This window comes from Ambystoma mexicanum, chromosome 8 (genome assembly GCF_040938575.1).
Source record: "Ambystoma mexicanum isolate Mex_15411 chromosome 8, UKY_AmexF1_1, whole genome shotgun sequence".
Lineage (NCBI taxonomy): Eukaryota > Metazoa > Chordata > Amphibia > Caudata > Ambystomatidae > Ambystoma > Ambystoma mexicanum.
The window spans coordinates 1,560,874,102-1,560,895,821 of record NC_090929.1 but is presented as its reverse complement, the minus strand read 5'-3'; the positions used below and the strand labels follow the sequence as shown (position 1 = coordinate 1,560,895,821).

Genomic DNA, 21,720 nt, shown 5'->3' with positions numbered 1-21,720 from the left:
CACAACTTAGGCCAACGGTAGAGGGACTTAGTTGCTGGCCGTCCGGTCGAGAGCAACACCTCCATCACGTCTTCAGGGAGGTCCCAATCCTTATACCTCAACCTTTCAGAAACCAAGCGCGAAGGTTGAGGGATCTGACCTCTGGATGGAGAACCTGCCCCCCCCTCCCGTGAGAGCAGATCGTCTCAGTAGGGAAGACGACGTGGAGGGCAGATGGACAAGTCGAGAAGGTCCCGGTACCACGTCCTCCGGGCCCATGCCCGAGCAATGAGGATCATCCGGGAACTGAACCTCCGTAACCTCCGAAGTACTTGCGGGATGACGGGGACCGGAGGAAACTGTGGTGGAGTGGTCATTCCCACTGCTGTACCAAACGCGTCTCCTAAGGCTCCTTTTGGAGGAAATTCCCGCGAGCAGAACCCCTCGCACATCCGGTTGACACTGGAGGCGAAGAGATTCACTTGAGGGGCCCCCCAAATAGCTAAGATCTCCAGGAGAATCTCCTGAGCCAACTCCCACTCGTGAGAGATCGTGCTCTGCCTGCTCAGAACGTCCCCAGTCTCTTTCGTCTCCGGCCAGATGAACTGCCGAGATCGAAACTTCCTGCTGGATTGCCCAGAACCAGAGCTGCATCGCCTCCCTGCACAGAGGAAGTGACCCTGCCCCCCCCCTTTTTGTGGAGGTAGCGCATGGCCACCGTGTTGTCCGTCAGGATCAGGACATTCTTCCCTCGCACAGTCGGCAGAAAAGCATTCAGGGCTAGCCTGACGGCCCTCAGCTCCAACAGATTGATATGGAGTCTGGACTCTTGACGGAGACCAACGACCGCTGACTGTCAGCTCGTTGGCATGAGCTCCCATCCCGTGAGGGATGCGTCAGTCACGATCGTCACCTCCAGCCAGGGTAGCCAAAATGGAGCTCCTTTCATCAGATTGTCTGCGACGGCCACCACAGAAGGTCCTGGGCGACAGAGGACGGCACCTGAACAGGGTCCGACAACCTGCCGGAGGACAGACCACTGGAGCTTGAGTGCCCATTGGAAAGATCTCATCCGCAACCTGGCCTCTGCCACCAGAAGAATGCAGGATGCCATGAGGCCGAGCAATCTCAAGAACTCGAACGCTGGGAGACTCTGGGCAAGGTGAAACTTGTGCACCATCTGCTGAATGTGATGAGCCCTCACCTGGGGAGGAAAACACTGCACCAGGGACGTGTCGAGCACAGCTCCGATGTACTGGAGCTTCCGAGTTGGTGTCAAATTGGACTTCTTTCAGTTGAGGGAGAAGCCCAGCTTGTGGAGGGAGTGGCAGGTGACTGACAGATGATCCAGGACTTGCTTGGGAGAGCGCGCCCTGATCAACCCATCGTCGTGGTTGGGGTAGACGTGAATCCCCTTTTCCTGAGGTGCGCTGCCACCACTACCATGAGCTTGGTGCAGACTCTCGGGGCGGAGGTCACTCCGAACGGCAGGACCCGAAACTGAAAGTGCGAGTCGCCAACCGCGAACCTCAGGTACTTCTTGTGCTTTGGATGTATCGGCACATGAAAATAAGCGTCCTTGAGGTCAAGAGACAGCAACCAATCCTGGAGTTGGAGGGCCTGGAGGACTAGAGAGTAACCATCTTGAACTTGTCCTTCCTGAGGAGTTTGTTCAAACCGCACAAGTCCATGATGGGTCTGAAACCCCCGTCTTTCTTGGAAATCAAAAAAATAAGAGGAATACCATCCCTTGTTCCTCTCCGCTACAGGCACCAGTTCTATGGTGCCTTTCTCCAGCAGGGATTGAATTTCCTGCGCAAGGAGCGGGTCTGGACTCTTCAAAGAGATTCCCAGGTGGATTGTCTTGAGGCCTCTGCCGGAAAGGAAGACAGTAGCCGTGAGTTATGATCTCCAGAATCCACGCATCTGAAGTAATGGCGCACCACTCTGCAAGATGCTGCGCCAGCCTTCCCACAACCGGCGAACCATGGGACATGGCCTCATGACTGAGCTGAAGCGGCTGCGGCGTTGCCTGAGGGCAAAGAGGCAACTGCCCAAGCGGCCTTGGCACCTCAAGTACCTTTTTTTCCACCTCTGGCCCTCCTACGGTGGCCCCTTTGACTGGCAGCTCCTCACGCTTTACCAAAGGATGAGTAATAACGAAAGGAACCTCCCCTCCATTGCTGTCCCCTAGGACGAAAAGGCAGAGGTTGGCGAACCGCAGCACCCAACAACTTTGCTGCAGCTTTGGAGGTCTGCAACCTCAAGGCTCTCGTCAGCCTTGCTGCCAAAAAGATGTTTCCCGTCAAAGGGCATGTTGAGGAGCCGGGCATGCACATCAGGAGCAAACCCCGACTTCCGCAACCACGCAAACCTGTGCATCACGGTGTTCGCCGCCATGGACCGGCTGACGCAATCTGCCATGTCCAAACCCGACTGAACAGCCTCACACATGGCATCCTTGCCATCTTGAGCCATGGCAAGGAAACCATCCCGTTAGTCCCCTTCAGGAATATGTTCAGCCGCTAAGGAAACAGTTCCACGGAGTGTGCGTGAAACGTGACAAGGCACATACGGAGTTGGCTTCCTGAAGCGCCATACCCCCTAAAGAAAACATTTTCTTCGCCCAGCCGTTAAAACGCTTGTCATCCCGATCAGGAGGGATGATAGGATACGACGCCTGCTTTTCCAGGGCCGTAACCGCCTGCACCACCAAACTCTCCGGAGTGGGTGCCTGGTCAAGTAGCAGGGGTTGCTATTGGCTGGGTGGTATTTTTGCGGCAAAGACTTGCCCACTGCCGGGAGACTCTCCGGAGCAGTCCAAGCCGCCGCCGCCGCCACCCTTTTCTGTAGAGCCATATGCAACAGCAGTACCGGGTCAGTTGGTGGACCTTTGTCGAGGATATCCTTAAGGTCATCCTGAAGAAAATCCCCTGGGGGAGCAGACCACCCCAAGTACTCGGTGACCCTGGAGTCGGCATGAGTGCCAGGCTCAGGCCTACAAAACCCCACCTCCAGAGAGGTGTCCAGCCCACTGGCATCGTGCAGGGACTGCCGCAGGTCTTCAATTTGGCTATGGCCCGAGAGAATCTCGTCTGGCACCGTATCAGGAACCATGCCATCATCAGAGCCCTCATCCACCTCTGAAATAAACTCAAGATGGCGGTAAGAAGGCACAGAATGTGGAACAAAGCCATGCTTGACCTTGGCCAGAGCCTTTCCAGGGGGTTCCACCGAGCCCCCGGGGTACCCCTGTCGAAACAGCCTCGAAAGGCATCGAATGAATCAGCGTCAATGCCGAACGCGGAGCCGACAGCATCAATGGCGTTGACACAGGCCTCGAGGCCGGAGCCCCGAGCGTGTCCCTCGACAGCCTGGGCGTCGACAAATTCTTCGGAGGCGGGGCCTCGAAAGAGTCCGTCGACGACCTCGGCGTTGACGTCTTCCTCGAAGACACCACAGGTGCACACTGTCTCGAGCGCGTCGAGGACCGGTACCTGGACCAGGCATGACGAGAACGATTCCCTTTGTCCGAGCGGGACCTCCGGCGAATCGTGCCGACCACCCGAGCACAAAGGCGTACGAGCAGTGTCTCTCGACCGACCCCACTCGGAGGCGCGGTCGGACCAGTGCCCTGCGATTCGAGACTCGCTAACATCTTCCCGAAGGAAGCCCATTCCTCTGGCGTCGCATGCAGGGTGGGATAAGCGAGAGGACAGGGAAGGCGACTGATGACAGCGCTTCCGGGAGTGACTCGAAGAGGCAGAGGAGTGGTGGGACCGACTCCGGGACCGAGACCCACAGGACTTCGACGACGATGCGGAGAGTCGCCCCTCGAATCGTCCGTCGAAAGCCACGCAGACCTCGACTTCCGTGGCTTGGGCACCTTACCTACCGACAACTTCTTGCGCTCCCGCAAGGCTTTGGACGTGAGCGACTGGCAGTTGACACAGTCATCCGTGTCATGGGCCTCCCCGAGGCACCAGAGGCAGGCGTCGTGCGAGTCCGTCACCGACATCTTGGACCCACAGTCCCCGCACTTCTTAAAGCCCGGACGCGGGCTGGAAGACGAGGTAGACATCTCCACGAAGAATATACTTTCACAAAACGAACAGGTTCCAAGAACCGAGAAAGAACAGACTCCAAAGAGTCGAGGCGCGTCGAGATCTCCGAAGCGAACTTGTTCGCGGAAAAAACGTAACTGAGGCTACGGGCGTTGTTCGTCCTACTTATAACATCCAGTGACGTCGGCCATCGGAGGAGGTCCGAGGGTGGTGTATCGACATCGACGCAGGAGCTGAAGATTTTCTGAAGCAGCATAGCTGTGGTGATTACATGTCATAGATATGGAATAAGTCGGAGGAACCAATCCCCTCGAATGAGCGTTTCCATGCAAGGACTGGCACGAAACACTTGTCTTCTGCATCATGTTCCACCCACAGGCAGTAATGATAAACCATGTGGTGGCCAGTGAAATATGCCTCAAACAGTCCCCCTACATGGATTAAAGCCAACCGCTATAACACAGTAAAGTAGCATTCCGAGCAGCGTACTCAGCATGTGAAAATGTCTTTTGCTTGGGTCATGGGGCACCAATGGCTCTATACGTACCGCCTCTGACTTCATGTTCAGCGTCAATAGCACACATTGGAGTCAGGCTGGCCTGACAGCTTCATGGCGCTCCGTGGTGGCTGAAAAGGTTTGAGGACAACTGGCGCTGGAAGATCTCTCTCCAAGATGAGTCTGGGAGGAAGAAAACTTGTTTGCGGTCTTTTTTTGTTGTTGCATTTCTGCTAAGGTCTGACCAGGTTTCCGAGTTCCGCAGATGCGCAGGACACCAACGATAGTGACTGTTTATCAGGTGGCTGGAAATACGCCTGGCAACATCTTTTTAGGATGCAGCAGGCTTTAAATGTAAAGCATGCTTGTAAGGGTAAGCCAGTGAAGTTCAAGGAGTATAGTTAAAGCAAACAAATTTGCAGACACCTTTGATGAGCCAGACAGCAGTATGGAGGATGTTGCACATATGATGGTCTGAAGTTGGGAGGTGAACCAGCAGAGGCTATGCTCTCAGATTCCCATGCAGTTGTGCAGTATGCAGATAGTGTGCTTGATGGTGTATGATGAAGGCTGATGAGAAATTGAACACCACCAGAAGGCAGGAATATCACTGCTCGAAGACCCTCAGTGCAGGGGCACAGCTTGAATAGTGGCCATCCCATTGATACATCTGGGCCTGAAGCATGATTCATAGGTAGCCATTGATGTGTGTTTTAAGTTGTCTGGCTATGGCTTTCAAGGATCTTGCCAAGGAGATGAAAGTGGGTGGTGGGTCAGCATTTCGCAAAGTCCTCCTGGTCCAGACATTATTTAAATTTTTAGCACAGGGTGCATTTGGTCCAGTTTTAGGGTGGCTGGGAAGGCACGGCCAGTGAAGGGAATACAGATTGTCATGTGGTTGAGTGCTTTGCAGTGGTGTACCTTGAGGATGGAGGCGGTTAAGATGTAATTAAAGTAGGATGTTGCAGTGAGAATACATTTTGTTTATCTTCTTAGGGAGATGTTACTTAAGCCCTATGGTGAGGGTTCTTAAGTGCATCTTTGGGACTTTGGTATTGTTAGAGATTCGCTCAAGCGCACCAGACATGAAGTAGTGACTGAGCAGCCCAGGCCTTAGTCTCAGGGAGTGGGGTGGTTCACAGGGACAGTACACACACTAATGAGGGAATGGCTACACGCTGTAATTTGATACAAATATAATCTTTATAGAAGAAAATTAAAGCAATAAATGACTACACTTACAGGTACATTTTGAAAAATGAAAAATACTGTTTCAAGAAGAGCTTTCAGAGTTCAATAAGTTTGTCGTACAAGGGAAAAAGCAACATGTTTTCCCTATTCAAGCCATAATGTTATGAGTCTAAGGGGTCCAGTTGTGTGGATTTAGGGTAGTGTTTGGTTGGAAGAGTTACAGTCTACGAAAAAGAGTCCCAGGTAGCACTTTCTGGCATTCCAATGGGGCAAATCCCACAAAGAACCCTTGATGGAGGAAAGGCTTGCCGGCAGTGTAGGAGAATTAGAAGAGAAATCGAAAAAGCAATTCAGCAGCAGGTGGGTGGCGATTTCCAGAGGTCGTCGTTGTGCACGTTTGCGATCTCCTTAGGTTCCAGTAATGACTCGGTGTCTGGAGGGGTTCAAGACAGTTGAAGGACCATGATTCAGTGATTCCCAGGCCGAGTGTCTAAGCGAGAGGAATGTAAGAGTGTATAAAGGAGGAGACCGACACAGGTGGCATGATAGTTTGTGAAAGACTTAAGAAAATAAAAAGGAAAAACCCTATCTGGTCCCATTACTGAGAGGGGTTTCCCTGCCTCAACTTAATACTAAGGATAGATTTGCATGTCCATAACCAAAAGGTGTCAAAATCTACTTCTTTGTCTTATACTTCTTACTAAACTGAAAAGGTTGGTGAGTCTTCTTAATGCAGACGAATGGCTACCTTCTTCTGTGGAGCGGCCTACCATGCCAGTAGTCTGGAGGGACCATTTCCTGAAGGAATGGCATCCTTGCCCAGGTTGAAGTTCTAATAAAGAAAAGAAAAAACACAAACACCAGCTTGAAAATGTCTCTGTTCATAAATAAAGCAAAGTTCCAACTCAAAACCTTAATGTCAAGAGAATGACTGCCTTCCCTTGGCCATTCTTGGGCTTCTCACAATGCCAAAAGTGACTCCCTTCACTTGGCTTTTATCACAATGTTTAAAAACACCAGGGGGAATGACTGACTCCCTTGCCCTGGCCTTTAAGTCTTCTCGTCTCAGAGCACACCTAGTTCACTAGCCTGCTAGGTACTTCGACTATGAAGATCAGTGATGATCTTTATAGGGGTAAGGGTCCCGATTCACATTTCTTATTTGATGGCCTCCTGGGTAGACTTGGTTCACTCTCCTGCCAAGTACTATTGGATGGCCAAGAACATGAGATACTCTGTTTCCCATGGTAAGGGCCCCAGAACCTGTACTGGCGATTTCCTTCACCCACTTGTATTGCAGGCAACCTTCTGAGTCCCCAAAAACCTTGCTTCGTGGCCGCAAGAGCTTCTGATTCCCCAGGGTGTTTTTTTTTATGGCAGCCGCAAGACTTCTGGGGCTGCTGAGAACTTTCATGGGGCTGCAATTGCTTGTGACCACCAGTTTGCTAGGTCATTTCGCTTTCCCCGACCAGCGTCAGACCTTTGTGCTCCTTTTTGGCATCCCAAACGGCCTGAGTGCATCCTTCGCGGCTCCTCCAGGAACGATTAGTCAATCTATTAAGCCCTTCTTCCCTTTTTGTCAGGTTGGACTTGCTTGTTTGAAGGTGTCTAGGCCACTCCTGTTGGATCCGCGGGGCACTCTGCATTGCTCTGTGCCTCTTCCTCGTCTCAGCATTGATGCTCATCCTCAACTGGGTCACTTGTGCTGCTCTTCTTCCCAGTTTATACATATGACTCACATAGTCAGTCCCAACTCTTCCTTGTCGCACTACTTTAGGGAGGTCAGATCATCTACCCTACAGAGGTACATGAAGTGTGGTATTCTGCAACCCTGCATTGGGTAGGCGGATGTGGAGGTGTTATGTTCTTCCCGGACAGACATGCCTTGTCCAATAAGGGACATCCCTCCCCATGAGACCCCACATCCCTTGGTAGCACCACCCCCAGGGTGACTATCGGGTAGTGGCTGCAGCTCCCTGGCCTCATGGGAAGGGGATTCCCCCAGGGGAGAAGGGACGACATCTAAAGGTGGAGAGGCTGCAGTTGGCAGTTGACAATGCAAGATTTCCACATTGTTCTAGGGCATAGGATTCTGCATCCGAGGATGGGGTGAGCTTGAGAAGAACACATGGAAGAACAAATATTGTAGAAAAACACGCAACCTCGCACAAAAGAGTAGCAAGCTATGAAAAGAGGACCGGGAAGGGAGTTCAGCAGTGTATCAGGGAGCATACCCGATTACCTGGGATAGTCTCTGGTCTGTTAGAAACAGTCTTCAGAGTCCTGGCAGCGAAGGGGCACCATTTTCTGGATCCAATGATGCAGGCACTGTCGCTGAGCTTCAGGGAGGCAAGCCCTTCTAGCAGGTTTGGCTATGCAGTTGTCTCCACTGGAAAGGGGAGGATGCTGGTGTAGAGCTTTAGTCCTTCCAGAAGCAACATACCTTACCGGAATGCAGGTGCAGAGTCCCATCAGTAGACAAGGTGAGTGGGTAAAGGCATCTGCTTTTATCCACCCCGGGGAGGTAGTGTGTGGAAACAGCACCCAATCTATCAGCATTCAGAAAAGGGTGGTCAAGCAATGGCAGACCTATACAAACCTACACATGCACCCTGGAAGGGTGCTCACTCAAAAGGAAGGCAGTCCACACTAATCCAAACAGGCATGTGCATATGCCAGTGAGAACTGGTATCCTGCTGAATACAGTAACCAGTCATGCAATACTGTAATACAGATGGGCACTTGCAGGTACAGGGTTACAGCCAAGCGCATGTAGCGGGTAAGGTAAAGGAAGAGCTAAAAGAAAACTAAGACAGACACATTCTTTAAAAGTCCAGACTGGACTGACCCGAGGAGATAGCGTTCCAGGCCATGTGGCGCACAGCAGCCTGCTGAGGATGGCAGTATGACCTGGGGGATGGGGTTGCTGGGGATAAATCCACATGGCCCCAGGCCAGGCAGTGATGGTGAAGATAAATAACGCAGACCAGACAGCACCAGAGATGCGCGCATCACCAGCAGTGCCGGGGGACTTGCAAGTCCAACTCCCTCCCTCGTGCCACACGGAGGAAGGCAGCATGAGGCAGGACTTACATGGAGTCCAGGTTGCTGCATCCAATGTGGCAGGGGCTCATCGCTAGAGTGCAATGGTTTAGCATAGGTTCCACATAGGTGTGCAGAACCTGGACTGACATCAAAACCCACCCGCCAAATGTAATCTAGGCACTGAACAACAAAGCACCGCCACAGAGGAAAGTAGAGCTGCTTTAGCTCAGTTATCAATAAGCACGGCCAGGGAGGAAACAGTTTTTACAAGCCTCATTAAAGTGAAGCACGCCACAGAGGAAGAGAGGGGCTTCCTTAGATATAATGAGCAAATTGTGCACTCCAAATGTAGGCTGGCACCATACAGCAGGGTAGTACAAAGTTGGAGGTGGAAGGAGCAGAGAGGTGGGTTTGGATAGCACAAAGAAGAAGCTACTATACTTTGTGGAAGTTTTTCATGTTTGAAGTGACGGACAAATGGAACCATTGGACTCAAAAGTAAGTGCAGTCTGCAGCTGCCAATGTTTAAGTGATTACAACAAAGATGTACAGGGGAAAACAGGAGGGTGTGAGTGAAGGGATGACACCCATAAAAATTAGTTTAGAAACTTAAAGCTCACCTAGAGTTGGGTTTGTTCTAAAAGGTATCCTCTACACCAAAAATGCAATAGTAAACACTGAATGGGAATAAGGAATGGGGCTAGCACTGAATAACAAAGTCTACCTGTTAATGGGTTTGCATAGTTTTTTTTATATAAAAAGCCTGCAAGGGTAAAAATAACCCGCCCCCTTCTGGCTTACTGTGCCTTATTTAATATCAGGAACCCAGGATTGTGCCTCATCTCCTGTACCACATCTTTAAATCGCAGGTTGCTTAGCACCTCACCTTATCAGCTAGTCTGGGATGGTGGGGTGAGGTCCCAGTGTGACCCATTAATGTCTTTATGCTAAGTTCAAAATGATGCTCACCCGGGTTAGCACCGTAAAACCAGGGGCTACAGTACAGTCAACCAGTGATGCGCAATAGCTACCTATTCTCACATACATGGTAACAAGATGGTCATGTGAGCCCCCCCAGGTCCTTGAGGCAAACTGACAACCTTTTTTTTAACAAAATGGATAAAGGGGTCAAAAAAGAATCCAGCCAGGTAATAGATTTCACCCCTTGGATCAATTTTCCACAGGAGAAAAAGGACTCAAACCAGAGCATATAAAAAAACAGTCACACTCAGTCAGGTTTTGGAATAAGCCTGGCTGGGATGAAAAAAAGTCAGACAAACAAAACCCCACAAAAATACAGAGGGCTACAAAATGTGGTGAAAAGTGCAATTTCTGCATAACGCTTGTCTACAAAGAATTTGTTGGCAGTGGATTTCTTGAGGGAGTGTGGCATGGAAGGATTGGTCAGTTATGGTATTTTAGTAGGAGGCGGCTTTTACTGTGGCAATTATATGCCTGTGGGAAATCTCAAGTTCTTCAAGTAGGATTTATTTATAGGCGATTTATAATATGTGGACCGTGGGCACAACCACTTCACAGCACCCTCAAGCAAGTGAGAAGGAAACCTAATTTTTCACAAATTTTGGAAACACACTCAGGTAAGTTAAGTAAAAAGGGGTTAGGGGAGTGCGGGGGAAATAACCTTTAAACACGAGTGCAGTGTTATACAAATTACTAAATGAGAGCATATAAACATAATTGAAGACAATTAGGTCAGTTGCGTTTGTACAGAAGCTGCCGAAACAAGAATCGGGCAAGAGTCAGTCAATTACTCTAGCAAAGGAATCCCCAAAAAAGGTTTTTCTGGAACCTTCAATCGTTTTCTTCACCTCTCAGGATTTCAGGTAGCTCATTCAAGGCAACAGATCCGCCAGCTTGAGCATCCTACTCGGTTTATTTTTCTAAAGGGTGAACACCTCAAAGTGTTTAAAAGGTGGAAGACATAAGAGGTTGTTGGGAAGGGGACAGCCCTGTCCCCAACCCCCTAGGCGCTATAGAGTAAGGCGAGATGCATTCAAAGCACTACAATGGGCCAAGGGGCAGGCGAGACGGTGAGAGGTCCACCTCCCAGTACAAAAGGTCCCCACTCCAATATAACCAAATATAGTCTATCCACATTGTATAGCGTAGGGCGCAAGCAGCATTGCTATTTTACGTAGATATTAGTAACTATAGGTAGAAGGAAAGGCCTGTGCGGCAAATGCGGCATTGTATCCACTAGGCCCAAATCGCGAGACAGGGGAAATCTCCAGCTATGCCCAAGCTCGCATGACGGCAGTCCACACCCTCAACCACTACAACGTCTATTCATTGTTCTAACAGTGTTCCAAAGACGTTCGAGAGGAATGTGCCCTACAAAGCAGTGATCACAGACCAGTGGCTGCTGTACATGTTATCCAACACTGGCCAAAGCATGACCCAGCCCATCCCCAAACTACTACAAGTAATAGCCCATATAACTGACTAAACCTTAAGATCCCTGAATTCCATGGCCCCAGGTGCCCTTTGACCACTAACCCCAAACTAAAAGTCCTGAAATGTTCAAAGAGGACGGACAGGGCACATTGTTGAATCGTGTGATTTGTATTGCCAGGTGCTGGGAGGGATAAATTATAGTTCAAAATGAGAGTGGAGATGTTGGATTCTGGATGGCGTGGAAGGGAGTGCGTGAAATGTGTGTGGAGGTTAGAGTGCCCCAGAACCTCCTTTGTGCCAGTCTTGAGGCCTGCCAAGTGCACAGTAGGAGTGATAAAGTAGTTGTATGGTAGGAGTAGAATTAATTTGTTCTTTGACCTGAGAAGATGATACTGCAGCACCCATGTGATGGACACCCATATTGGGCTGGAACCAATGGCCTGGAATCTCTTATGGAGCAGGTGGATCATGTATAGGAGCACACCAACCAGCCGTGCAGGGTTTTACTATATGTATTGCGTCACGTATGACTATTTTCCCTTATAAGATTCTGCTTGTACTATTTTTCAGCAGAACGTTCTTTGCTATTGCTCTCATCTGCATGTGAGATTAAAACTTGTTATCCTTACAAGATCGACTTGGGCCTTTCTTCCCTAGCGGGTTGTATTCTCTCTGGTGTAAGTGTTAAGGGACTTGCCTTCAAGGTCTAGAAAGATCGTATTTTTGCATCTTCCGTGCCCTCCAACAGGTTGGCCTCACCACTCCAGGTTTGGGTGTAGGTGCTGTGGTATGCTGATTATAGCTGCCGGGGAGCCAGTCTCCTGATTCAAAAAGGCTGATAAGTGCAGCTGCCAACCTCCTCATTTTGAACCTAATGTGTGGCACAGTCAGGACACAAGCCGTCATAACTCAGAGCAAGTCCTGGTACCAACATGTTGAGGTCACTGGTCTGCTGAGAAAATGCCTGGTGGCCTTCCAGATTGCTGTGATCTTGTCTGCCGAGGGGGAAGATCCTCTCTGCCATTGTATCCCAAATTAGCCCCAGGAATGTTAAGGACTGAGTGGGGAGCAACTGACTTGAGGTTGATAGAGTTCCCCAGATCGAATAGCATGTGCATAAGTGCTGAAGTTGTTCACTGTACAGCCTCAGGAATGACTGCTCAAACTAGCCATTCGTCGTATGGATAAAGGTGTTGGCCATCTGCCCGGAACAGAGCTGCTACAGAGTCATTAACCTTGTAAAGACCCTCAGCTGAATTGAGGCCAAAAGGGAGGACCTTGTATTGAAAATGGAAGCCCATGATCGTGAACGTTAGGAAGGATCGATCAGGCTCCCATATCAGCACATGTAGGTAAGCATCCTTCTGATATAGGGAGCACAGCCAGTCTCCCCCACGAGTGCTGGAGTATCCATCTTGAACTTTTGCAGGGGTAGGGAAAGCTTTGGGGAAGATAGGTCTGGAACTCCTCAGGCCAATGGCGATTATCTGGGAATAGAAGCCCATGCCTTTCTGTGAATCTGGAACTTAGTCCACCACCTAACTCGCATTGAGCGAACGGATTCACCCCAAAAGAGTTGCTGTCCAAATCTGTGGGAGGGGAGGAAAGAGGAAATGGAGGGATTAGCAGATGGAAGCCTGTGGAAACCACAGAGGATTCCTGGGTCTGCAAACCTTGCCTTCCAGGAATGGAAGGTCAGGCATGCCCCCCCCACCGGAGACTTGTGGATCTGTATGACCGTCACAACCTACTCCCCTCGGAGGCTGGTGCCTGGAAAAAACCCTTTTGGGAGGAGTTGTGCTGCTTACCTCTAAAGCCACCAAATGTACTGGCTCTGTCAGAGCGTTGGTGACTCTGGCTATAGGCCTTGGTCGCAGAATTGTCAGGATTGACAATGACTTAGCAGCCCGAGAGCCATTTCATTTTTGTCAAGTTCCTCATCCATGCTAGAGTGGAAGAAGCCCACTCCCCCTCGAAAGGCGAGTCTAGAATGCACTCTTGCACATCGGGATTAAACTTGGTCACCTTGAGCCAAGCTGCCGTCCTCTTATCTGTGGCAATACAAATCGCTCTACCTGTGGTGTCAATGTGAGCGACTGGATTCCATGTGGTCTTGGGCCACGATTTTTGCCTCTGAAGCGTGCCCGACTATGCAAAGGGAGCTCTCCCACCACAGGTTTTGATTCACTGCAGCCAGCATAGCGTCAGGATTTGCCTGGCACAGATGGAGAACGGCATTAGAGTAAATCTTTTTGCTGTAGGATTCCAACAGCTATTCCTCCTTCCCTAGTGCTGAGGTCGGTGCGGATATCTAAGACTGGCTTGGAGAAAAGGGAGGCTGCAGCTATAATCAATAAATGCGGTTGCGGGTGCACCCCCAGAATGAGGGAGTCTCCCTCAGCCTGCTTATATTTGGCACTGAGGTGTTTATTGGTAGGCTGCGTTGAGAGCGGCTTCACCCATCCCTTCTTGGCCAAGGCTTGCATGTCCTTTTGCAGAGGGATGCACGTTCGTGTGGCTGGGCAAATGGTCAGTACCTCGACCAGGACCTCCGCTTCAGGTTGCTACACCCTTGGCTGCAGAATACCGAGGTATTCGGCTACTCCTGCCAGCCTCTCGTGGAAGGCCGTAGCTGACAAGGAAGTATTCTTGTCCTCCTTGTCCGTGTCGTTCGCTGTGGTGTGCGCAGCTGTGGCGTACTGACTGGCATTGGCAGAGGCTGCGCTGGAGGCAGAGCCACCCTGACTGGTGAGCGTGGGGACCAAGGGCTGAACTGGGGCCGGGTGGTGCCGGAGGGAGCAGGTCTTTGATGACCACCCTTCCCTCCAGCCCCCCCCTTACCTGAGGACGGTGCACCTCTGCAGTGATTTCATGAGGGTAAGGAACTTTTCAAAGAACCTATCCTTGCATGCAGGGGAAGGGCATGGAGGCGTAGGAGCCGGGCCCTGCAGCTGCTGAGGTCTTGGCGGTCCTTGCCGCCCTGCGCTGGGCGCTGCGTACCGCCCCTGTGAAGGTGTGGTCAGGTATGATGTGGACCACGTCATTTGAGTGGTCCAAACCCACCAAGACGTGCGTTCCCATGCCTGCTCTCCAGAAGGAGGCGTCCCCGGGAGAGCCGCCATCTTGTCTGGCCTGGCAGCCATCTTGTCAAGCCCTGTGCCACGTCTTTGCTGCGTGGTGTCTGAAGAGCCGGGACCAGTCTTCGCCTGCATGCTCAAAAGCAAAGGCTCAGGCCTTCCCCTACAACTCAGGTAGCGACTTGGGAGGCAGTGTGACCTTGCCCATAAAGCTGGTAGTGCTGCGTATAGGCATCCCCCTCGGGCACACGCCCGGTAGCAGAGCAAAGCCCCCTCAGGGGTGCCCCCGGTAGCAGAGCCTTGCGGCCCCTCAGTGGTGGAATCGGAGTATCTTGCGACCACTCAGCCTGTTGGCCAGTAGCTCTTAGAGCCTCGGTCTCCTTGCTGGTACTAGGACCTGGAAGGTCCCTCCCACTCAGGCGTTTCCCTGTGAAGGAGTCACCAATGTGGGGTGCAGAGGAGAACTGGGCCTGAACTTCCTCTTCACGTAGTTGTCGATGTCCTCTGGAGGTGATCTCTCAAACAGCTCCCTTCACCCGGCTAAACGATTTTTGAGGGCTTGCAAGGTCAACGCGTCACACCCGGAACAGCCGTCCCAGCCGTGGTCGGGGCCAAGGCACCGGAGGCAGAGCATGTGGGGATCCGACGTGGGGACTGAAACCTCACAGGCCGGACCCCTGCTGAAACCATCCGTCACCGACATGCGCAGGGGAAGAGCATGGCACCAGAGGACAGTCTTCTCTAGAATTGCTAGGAGAGAAAACAGATAGAAAAACAGATGGCGAAAAAAAGAAAACTTTGTGGAATTACCCAGGAGTGCTGGTGTAACTGTCCACTCCTGTCGACGCGGAAAGGAGGACTGAGAAAGAGGACTGAGGAGGGCCAGCAGTGGACGGAGTCAGGGGAGCGCATGCTCCCAGGGCCGCGCGCATCTACATTTTAAGGGAAAGAGGTTTTTCTGGTGAAAAAGGTTTTTGGAAAAAGGTATGGAGGAAAGGGGACGGGACTTCGGAGTAGTGGGAGTGGACGCATACTGCCAAGTCATTTGCTGGTTGGGGTAGCGGAGCCTCAGGCTGCAGAGTTTCTCAATCTACTTTTCCTGCGTCTAATTCCCCACTATTGTGGGGAATGGAAGCCACTGGAGGTACCCTGAGTGGAAAATGAAGGGGCTCCTCCTGATCTCCTCCTGATCTGTAATGCGCATGGGAGGAACGGGAGAAAGATTGCCCACGAAAGGACCAGCAGGTAATAAATGCCCCTCGCCTTCCCGAAAAGAGCTGAATATTCCCGCTTATTGATGAGGGAAGCCTGAATCTCTAGCTTAAATCCTGAATGTTTCAGCCAAGCATGGCGCTTTAGAAGAGTCCCTTGTGCAAGGACTTGTCGCACTGTTTCAGCCGAATCTAGAGTGTATTTTTAGGATATTTTGTGAGGCCTGCCGTCCTTCAGCGACCACAGCTATGAGTTGGGTGCGGGCTAGTTCCGGGATGTTCTGAAGGCCCTCCTGTACGAGCCCCCATTGTACATCCCTGTAGCTCACAAGCAGCATGGGGTTGTTGGCGATTTGGGTATGAAAGGAAGAAGGGGTGGTGACAAGTTTTCTGAGAGCGTACAGCTTTTTGCAATCCTTATGTGGAGGAGACTGACAAGGAAAGCAGCACTTCTGGTGGTAGTAACGACCAGGGACTCTGGGACTGATATACAGAGGGTTTGAGGGCACCGGCCGGAACATCTTTTCTACTCAAGGGTTGCCTGCCCGAGTGAGTGAGGGCGTTACCAAGGAGGGAGCCTGGCGTTTCTTCACTGAGTTCAAGAGGGGAATAGCCTGGCTGATCGCAACCACCTCCTTAAGGATATCCCCCACAAAGTCTGAGTCATTAAAAATGGCCAGCCGACTTCTTGAGAAGGTTATTTAATATCATCTGGTTGTCAATGGGTGATAAGTCCCTGGGTTGAACAACGGGAGGAGTGTCCAAAAAAAGAGGTTGTCAGGGTCATGGTAGTGTGCAAAGTGCCCTGATCACAGCTGGATGTCAGTCTGGGTCTTGAGAGACGGGATCCTGAGATGCCTGACCCGGGTCAGGGACATAGATGTCGAGGTCATCCTGGTCGTCCAAGAACATAGCTATAGGAGGTTCTTGTGGACATTTCTCATCTGGGGATGCAAAATGTGCACCTGGTAAAAGGAGCCTCAGGGACAGAGTAATAGGACAAGAATCCACAGGCCTATGTATTTTAAGCATATAATCGAAATGGTCAGCAAAGTTGATAAACACAGCCATTTTATCTATACATGCCTCAAATGTCTGTCTAGTCCACCCAGAAGAGTTGGAGTCATCAGTAGGTGGGACGGGCTGGGCAGCTGGAATAGGATCCTGCTGCAAGGCATAAGGTAGCCGGGGAGAGGCAAGTAATACCCCTCAGGTAAAGGGGAGGTCTTTTTGGGGTGATAACCATGTAAACAGACTTAAGAGCTTCTCTCCAAGCTTTGGGAGCGCTTCAGATTAATGGGCCCATATCAGTGCATCCTCCAAGGGCAACACGTCAGGAGCCAGCAATTTAATGGGAGTGCCCACCGAAGAAGAAGTCTTAACATTGTGTGCAGGCCGCGATGGTGGGGACGCAGAGGGTGCTGAAACCACGAGGTTCAGTAGGCACTGTTGAAATGTGACAGGCCTGCAGGCGTTGAAGTCTTTTAACAGCAGATCCATGGAGGAAAGGGTAGGGGTTGTGTGCTTAGGTGTAGCGCGTGTAACCTTGTCGCGGGGAGGGGGGGGGCCTGCTGGTGGCATTCTTCTCGGGCCGGGGACGGACACACAGGAACGTGTAGGTTCCACTGTTAAGTCTATGGCTTCAGAATCAGAGCCATAGATGCCGACAGACTCCTCGTCCAAGGCAATTGTTGGGGAGTGACTCTAGGCCTACATAGCATAGGCCGTCCACTGATTAATGCACCCGTCATAAGGTTTTGGGCTGAAAAAGTTTACAGGCCTTGCAACACTGCTCGTCGGGGTCACGAGAGAAGCACAGATTGCACTGGCGATGGGTAGCTTTTCAAATAAATGTGCTGTTGCAAACCGGGCAGAATTTAAAGGGTGCTCGCTGCATAACAGAAGCGGCGCCCAGACTGAAGGAAAAGGAAAGAGGCAAAGAAGAGGCATTCTCAGGAGAAAGGCAGTAATAAAAACAGGGCCCCACTTTCCCTATTGTGAGGAAGGGCCGTAGGGCCAAGGGTGCAAGGAAATCTGTTGCCGAGTCTTCGGTAGAAGGACCGTCGGCGAGGCAGGATTAGTAGTCGAGTACCAAAGAAATTAAGCGCAACTCACTTAAAGTAGACAAAATATAAATTCTATACGAGTTGAGCATGTGCGACAGACTAGATAGGCGGAAATAAACAATCTGTGCGACCTCGAGGCATGAACGATTTTGCGTACAGTACATATCACGTTAGAGATAGTGTTACAGTCAAACCCACGTGGACTTTCCTTTTCGATATTTGAAAGAAAGATGCAATACTTTTTGCGATTACCACTAGATGTCGGACTACATGCACAGCATGTGATTCTAAGCAGATTCTCAAGCATCAGAAAAATTGATTATCTGATCTCTTCAGTGCTGTGCCATCTAAGATCTAGTTGCAGCAAATGAGTATGTACTAACTTCATTCAGTTTCCAGGGGGCATCTCATACAATGAAACAGTGAAACTGCAATGTTGTCAAATGCTTGTGCCCATTAGAGATGACCAAACGAAAGGTGAGGTGGGTGCAAGAGGGGTAGCTAATGGGGAGGAGGAATGAGAATGAAACCAAGCAGCTCTGGCAGCAGACAGCAATAGGATCATGTCATTAACCATGTTTGGACCTTCTGGCTGGCAGCGAGAGAGAGAGAGAGCGAGCGCGCGGGAAAGAGCGCGCGCGGGAAAGAGCGGGCGCGGGAAAGAGCGGGCGCGGGAAAGAAAGAACAGTGCTGGTAGGATGTTCTGCTGTAAGGTGGTTAGTACGGTCTGGATTAAAAAAAAAAAAAGTGGAGGAAATGCAGAAAAACAATCAATAAATGTGGACCCACTTACAAGATTGTCCAGCATTCTCATGAGCGCCTCAAACTCCAGCTCTCCAACTTTCCATTTCTGCTGAGAGCCCATATTAGTTCCACCTCCTGTTGCTATCCCGTGTGTCAAGGGCCTGTACTTCTCTATGTCAAGCATGAGTAGATTGGTAACGCCTCCAGCCCCAGCCAATGCATGAACCTGAAGCATATGAAAATACAATGTAGGGTAATTTCAGCAAAATAGAGGAATATAATCTTTTCAAATATCTTTGAAGGATAGTGTAGAGGCATTCTTGGCAATAAGAGTGATGAGACGTGTATTCTGCAACTAAACAAATCACAAAGTGGCTAATGTAAAAATCATTCCCAATGAGGAACTTTACAAATACTTTTCCTGAAAAAAATAAAAATACATCTACCTTAACTGTTTTCCAGGTTTTCTACATAGCTTTGTGTGCTGTCAACCTCATTACGGTTTTAGTTCGGATCCAAGAACATTTAAAAGAGTGCACACTTTTTTTAGGCCTCAACCACAAATTATTAATCCAACCTAGAACCTCCACAGTGACATCTTTAAAGACTTTTTTAGCAGAAGTAGCAGCAATGCCATAAAATGCTACAAACCGAGAAAAACTGCATACAAACTGAGCGAAGAGGCCACTGCACAGAGATGAAAATGTTTTGCTGTATTTCAAGTTCTCCAGGTTTGGTACATTCTATAGATTTACACATTCAGAATTTTCTCTGGCACCAAAAATATAAACCCACTAATACAAGATTAATCAAAACTACTTACCTGTAACAATAGTTGTCCAGTATATATGCATCTCGCTCAGAATGAAATGCCACAGAATCTTCACCTCCACAGATTAAATCCAAAAACACAGTCTAAAAAAATGGTTTCAGTAAACTTTAATATAGTAAAAGGACGGTGAATCCATGGGTTTCGGAGGGAGGGTGGAATGGCGCATGAGTGCCAGTAATGAGACGGACATTGAAATCCAATACCTTGGTGGTCAGTCCTACTAAACAGGGTAAGAATCCCAAAAAAAGGAATTAAAATATTTATAGAATAGGAAAAAACGGCAGACATCTTACTTGCACCTACACAGCTCTACGGATATAGTCAGACCAGTGGTGCCCTCACAGCAGGGTCACAGAAAGGAGTTCTACTATTATTCCTGTTTAACCTCAAGTTTAAATTTAAAGTTAGTGTATCTTTTAATTTGCATTTGTTAACATTAATAGAAATAAGGATCAGAAAATATCTGTCTTGAAGTAAAAACACATTTTTACTCTCCTAAATGTACCCACCTTGGGAATGGGAATATTTTTTGGTTTAACAACCCTAAACATCATTTTAACAGGCAAAGAGTAAACTTGTTCAATTGCAAAATCTTATATCGAGCCTTGACCTTGATTGTACATTTCATTTTAAACGAATATGCAATTGCTCTTACATTAGATGCACTTTATCTTTCCAAAGAGCTTGCAGTGGCTTGATTACCAAATCCTTCCATTTAGCTAAAACCACATTGAGTTGCCAAGCTGCTATTCACTTTTACATGGGAAAAAAACATTGCATAAAGGCCTTCAGAAAAGCCTGAGGGGGACTAGACTTGTGAAAAGAGTTTCTTTGGATTGGGAAATGGCTAGAAGTGAGCTCACGTGAAACGTGTCGACGATGGATCCACCTCACAACATTACTACACTGCCAGTGGTCAGGGAGCAGGTAATACTGTAGTGGCACATGCAAAACAGTTTCCACTTCTTGGTCTATGACCGTTCTTAAGCAAGGAACCTAGATTTAGGCAGGGGAGAGGTAAACCTGAATGAGAAAAAGTTAAGACCGAGGTCGAACAGTTATATTTAGCGCCGCCGCTATGCTCTGATGTCTCCCATGGTAGGTTTGGAGTGGGGATGCAGTTCCTTTCCATGTTGTTTGGGCATCTGGAAAGGGTCAGTGTAGTAAACATGCATTATCCAAGTTGAAGCTAGGAAGATCAATCTACATCTCAAGAGTATGTGTGTGTGTGTGGTTGGAGAAGAAAATTAGGAAGAGGAGTAAGAAGCCTGCAGAGAAAAAAAAAAAAAAAAAAAAAAAAAAAAAAAATAGACCAATGATAAAGATATCACTTCTGTAGTAAAGCAGTTTCACAAGCTCTTAAAAGGGCGCATTACAGCCCAAAGGAATGATGGTTTGCACCTTCTCCTCGGAATCCACTTTCAATTGCAACAATTTAAGCTGTGCCTGGAGTGGGAATGATGCAAAGACAGTCAAGTACCTAGTGGCAGCCTCAAAATGATCGTATGCCATATCAAGCAGCTCCCCATTCATGTTCCCAAACCTTCCACTCCAGAACAGAATACTATTTGAGAAGAGGGACGAATGGCTAGACCCAAATTGAAAGAAAATTTAGTTTATTTTTTAATAAGCCACACGCCTTGGTGCAGAACTAACAAAAAACCTTATTTCCAAGCCTTTGTTAGGAAAGCCTTTCTGTAGAATGATATCAGTGTCCTGAAGAATGTCTCAGTCCCTAGGAGTTCCCTTGTTTGTTTTGTTTATTCTATTTATATAGCGTGCCTGACCCCGAGGTATCTGGGCGCTTTGGAATACAGTTACACAAGTCCGACACGTACATTGTTATGCATGTTTGTAAAATGTTATACATGCATGCATGCATTCGAGATGGAAAGAAACATGACAGGGATAGAGAACATACATCAGTATAAGCCTGATGCAGAGAGGTATTTGTCAGTACGTAAGTGCTACGCAGTTTGTGCTAAGTAACCAAGAAATTCCGCTTCTCCTATGGCCCGGATGTTAGATTGGAGGTAGTTACATAGTTGGGAAGCTAGTACAGGAAAACTCGATCCACCGGATCTTTTTAAGTTGAACCTAGGGACTGTCAGACAAGAAGTATCTGTGGATCTAGTAATACGTGTGGAGGTTCTCCAGGTGAATTTTACGGTGAGGGAGGGGTTGGCTGTGTGGTTCAGTGCTTTGAAGGTGAGGCATAAGGATTTAAGTTTGATCTTTTCATTTATGTAAAGTCATTTATGTTGAATCCTGGTTGCTGAAATGTGTTCATTTATAGGTATATTGAGGGCAGCTCTGAGTGCATTGTTCTGCAGTGTCTGGAGTTCATCGATTACTGTTTTATTGGTGCCCAAGTATAGTCCGTTGCAGTAGTCCAGTTTAGAGCTTATGAGAGCTCTGGCTAGGGTGAGGCAGCTTTCAGAGTATAGCATGGGTCTGCAGGCTCCGATCAGTTTTCCTGTGTAGGCAGTGGCTGAGGCGGTCATATTTACCTGTTTACTGAGGTTGGATGTGGCGTCAAAGTAGAAGCCAAGTGTTTTTACTGCTTTGGCGATTGGAATGTTGTTCCCATCTATATTAAA

General features: G+C 49.2%; 1 protein-coding gene across 6 annotated transcripts in view; it reads right to left on the bottom strand.

Annotated features, from left to right (window-relative positions):
- Positions 1 to 21,720, bottom strand: part of ADD3 (adducin 3) — a 1,740,558-nt gene that overhangs the window by 397,434 nt on the left and 1,321,404 nt on the right. For all 6 annotated transcript variants that reach the window (XM_069611763.1, XM_069611762.1, XM_069611761.1 and 3 more), the window contains one exon: positions 18,338 to 18,514. In XM_069611763.1, the coding sequence (XP_069467864.1) occupies positions 18,338 to 18,514 (177 nt within the window). The remainder of the gene's footprint in view (positions 1 to 18,337; positions 18,515 to 21,720) is intronic.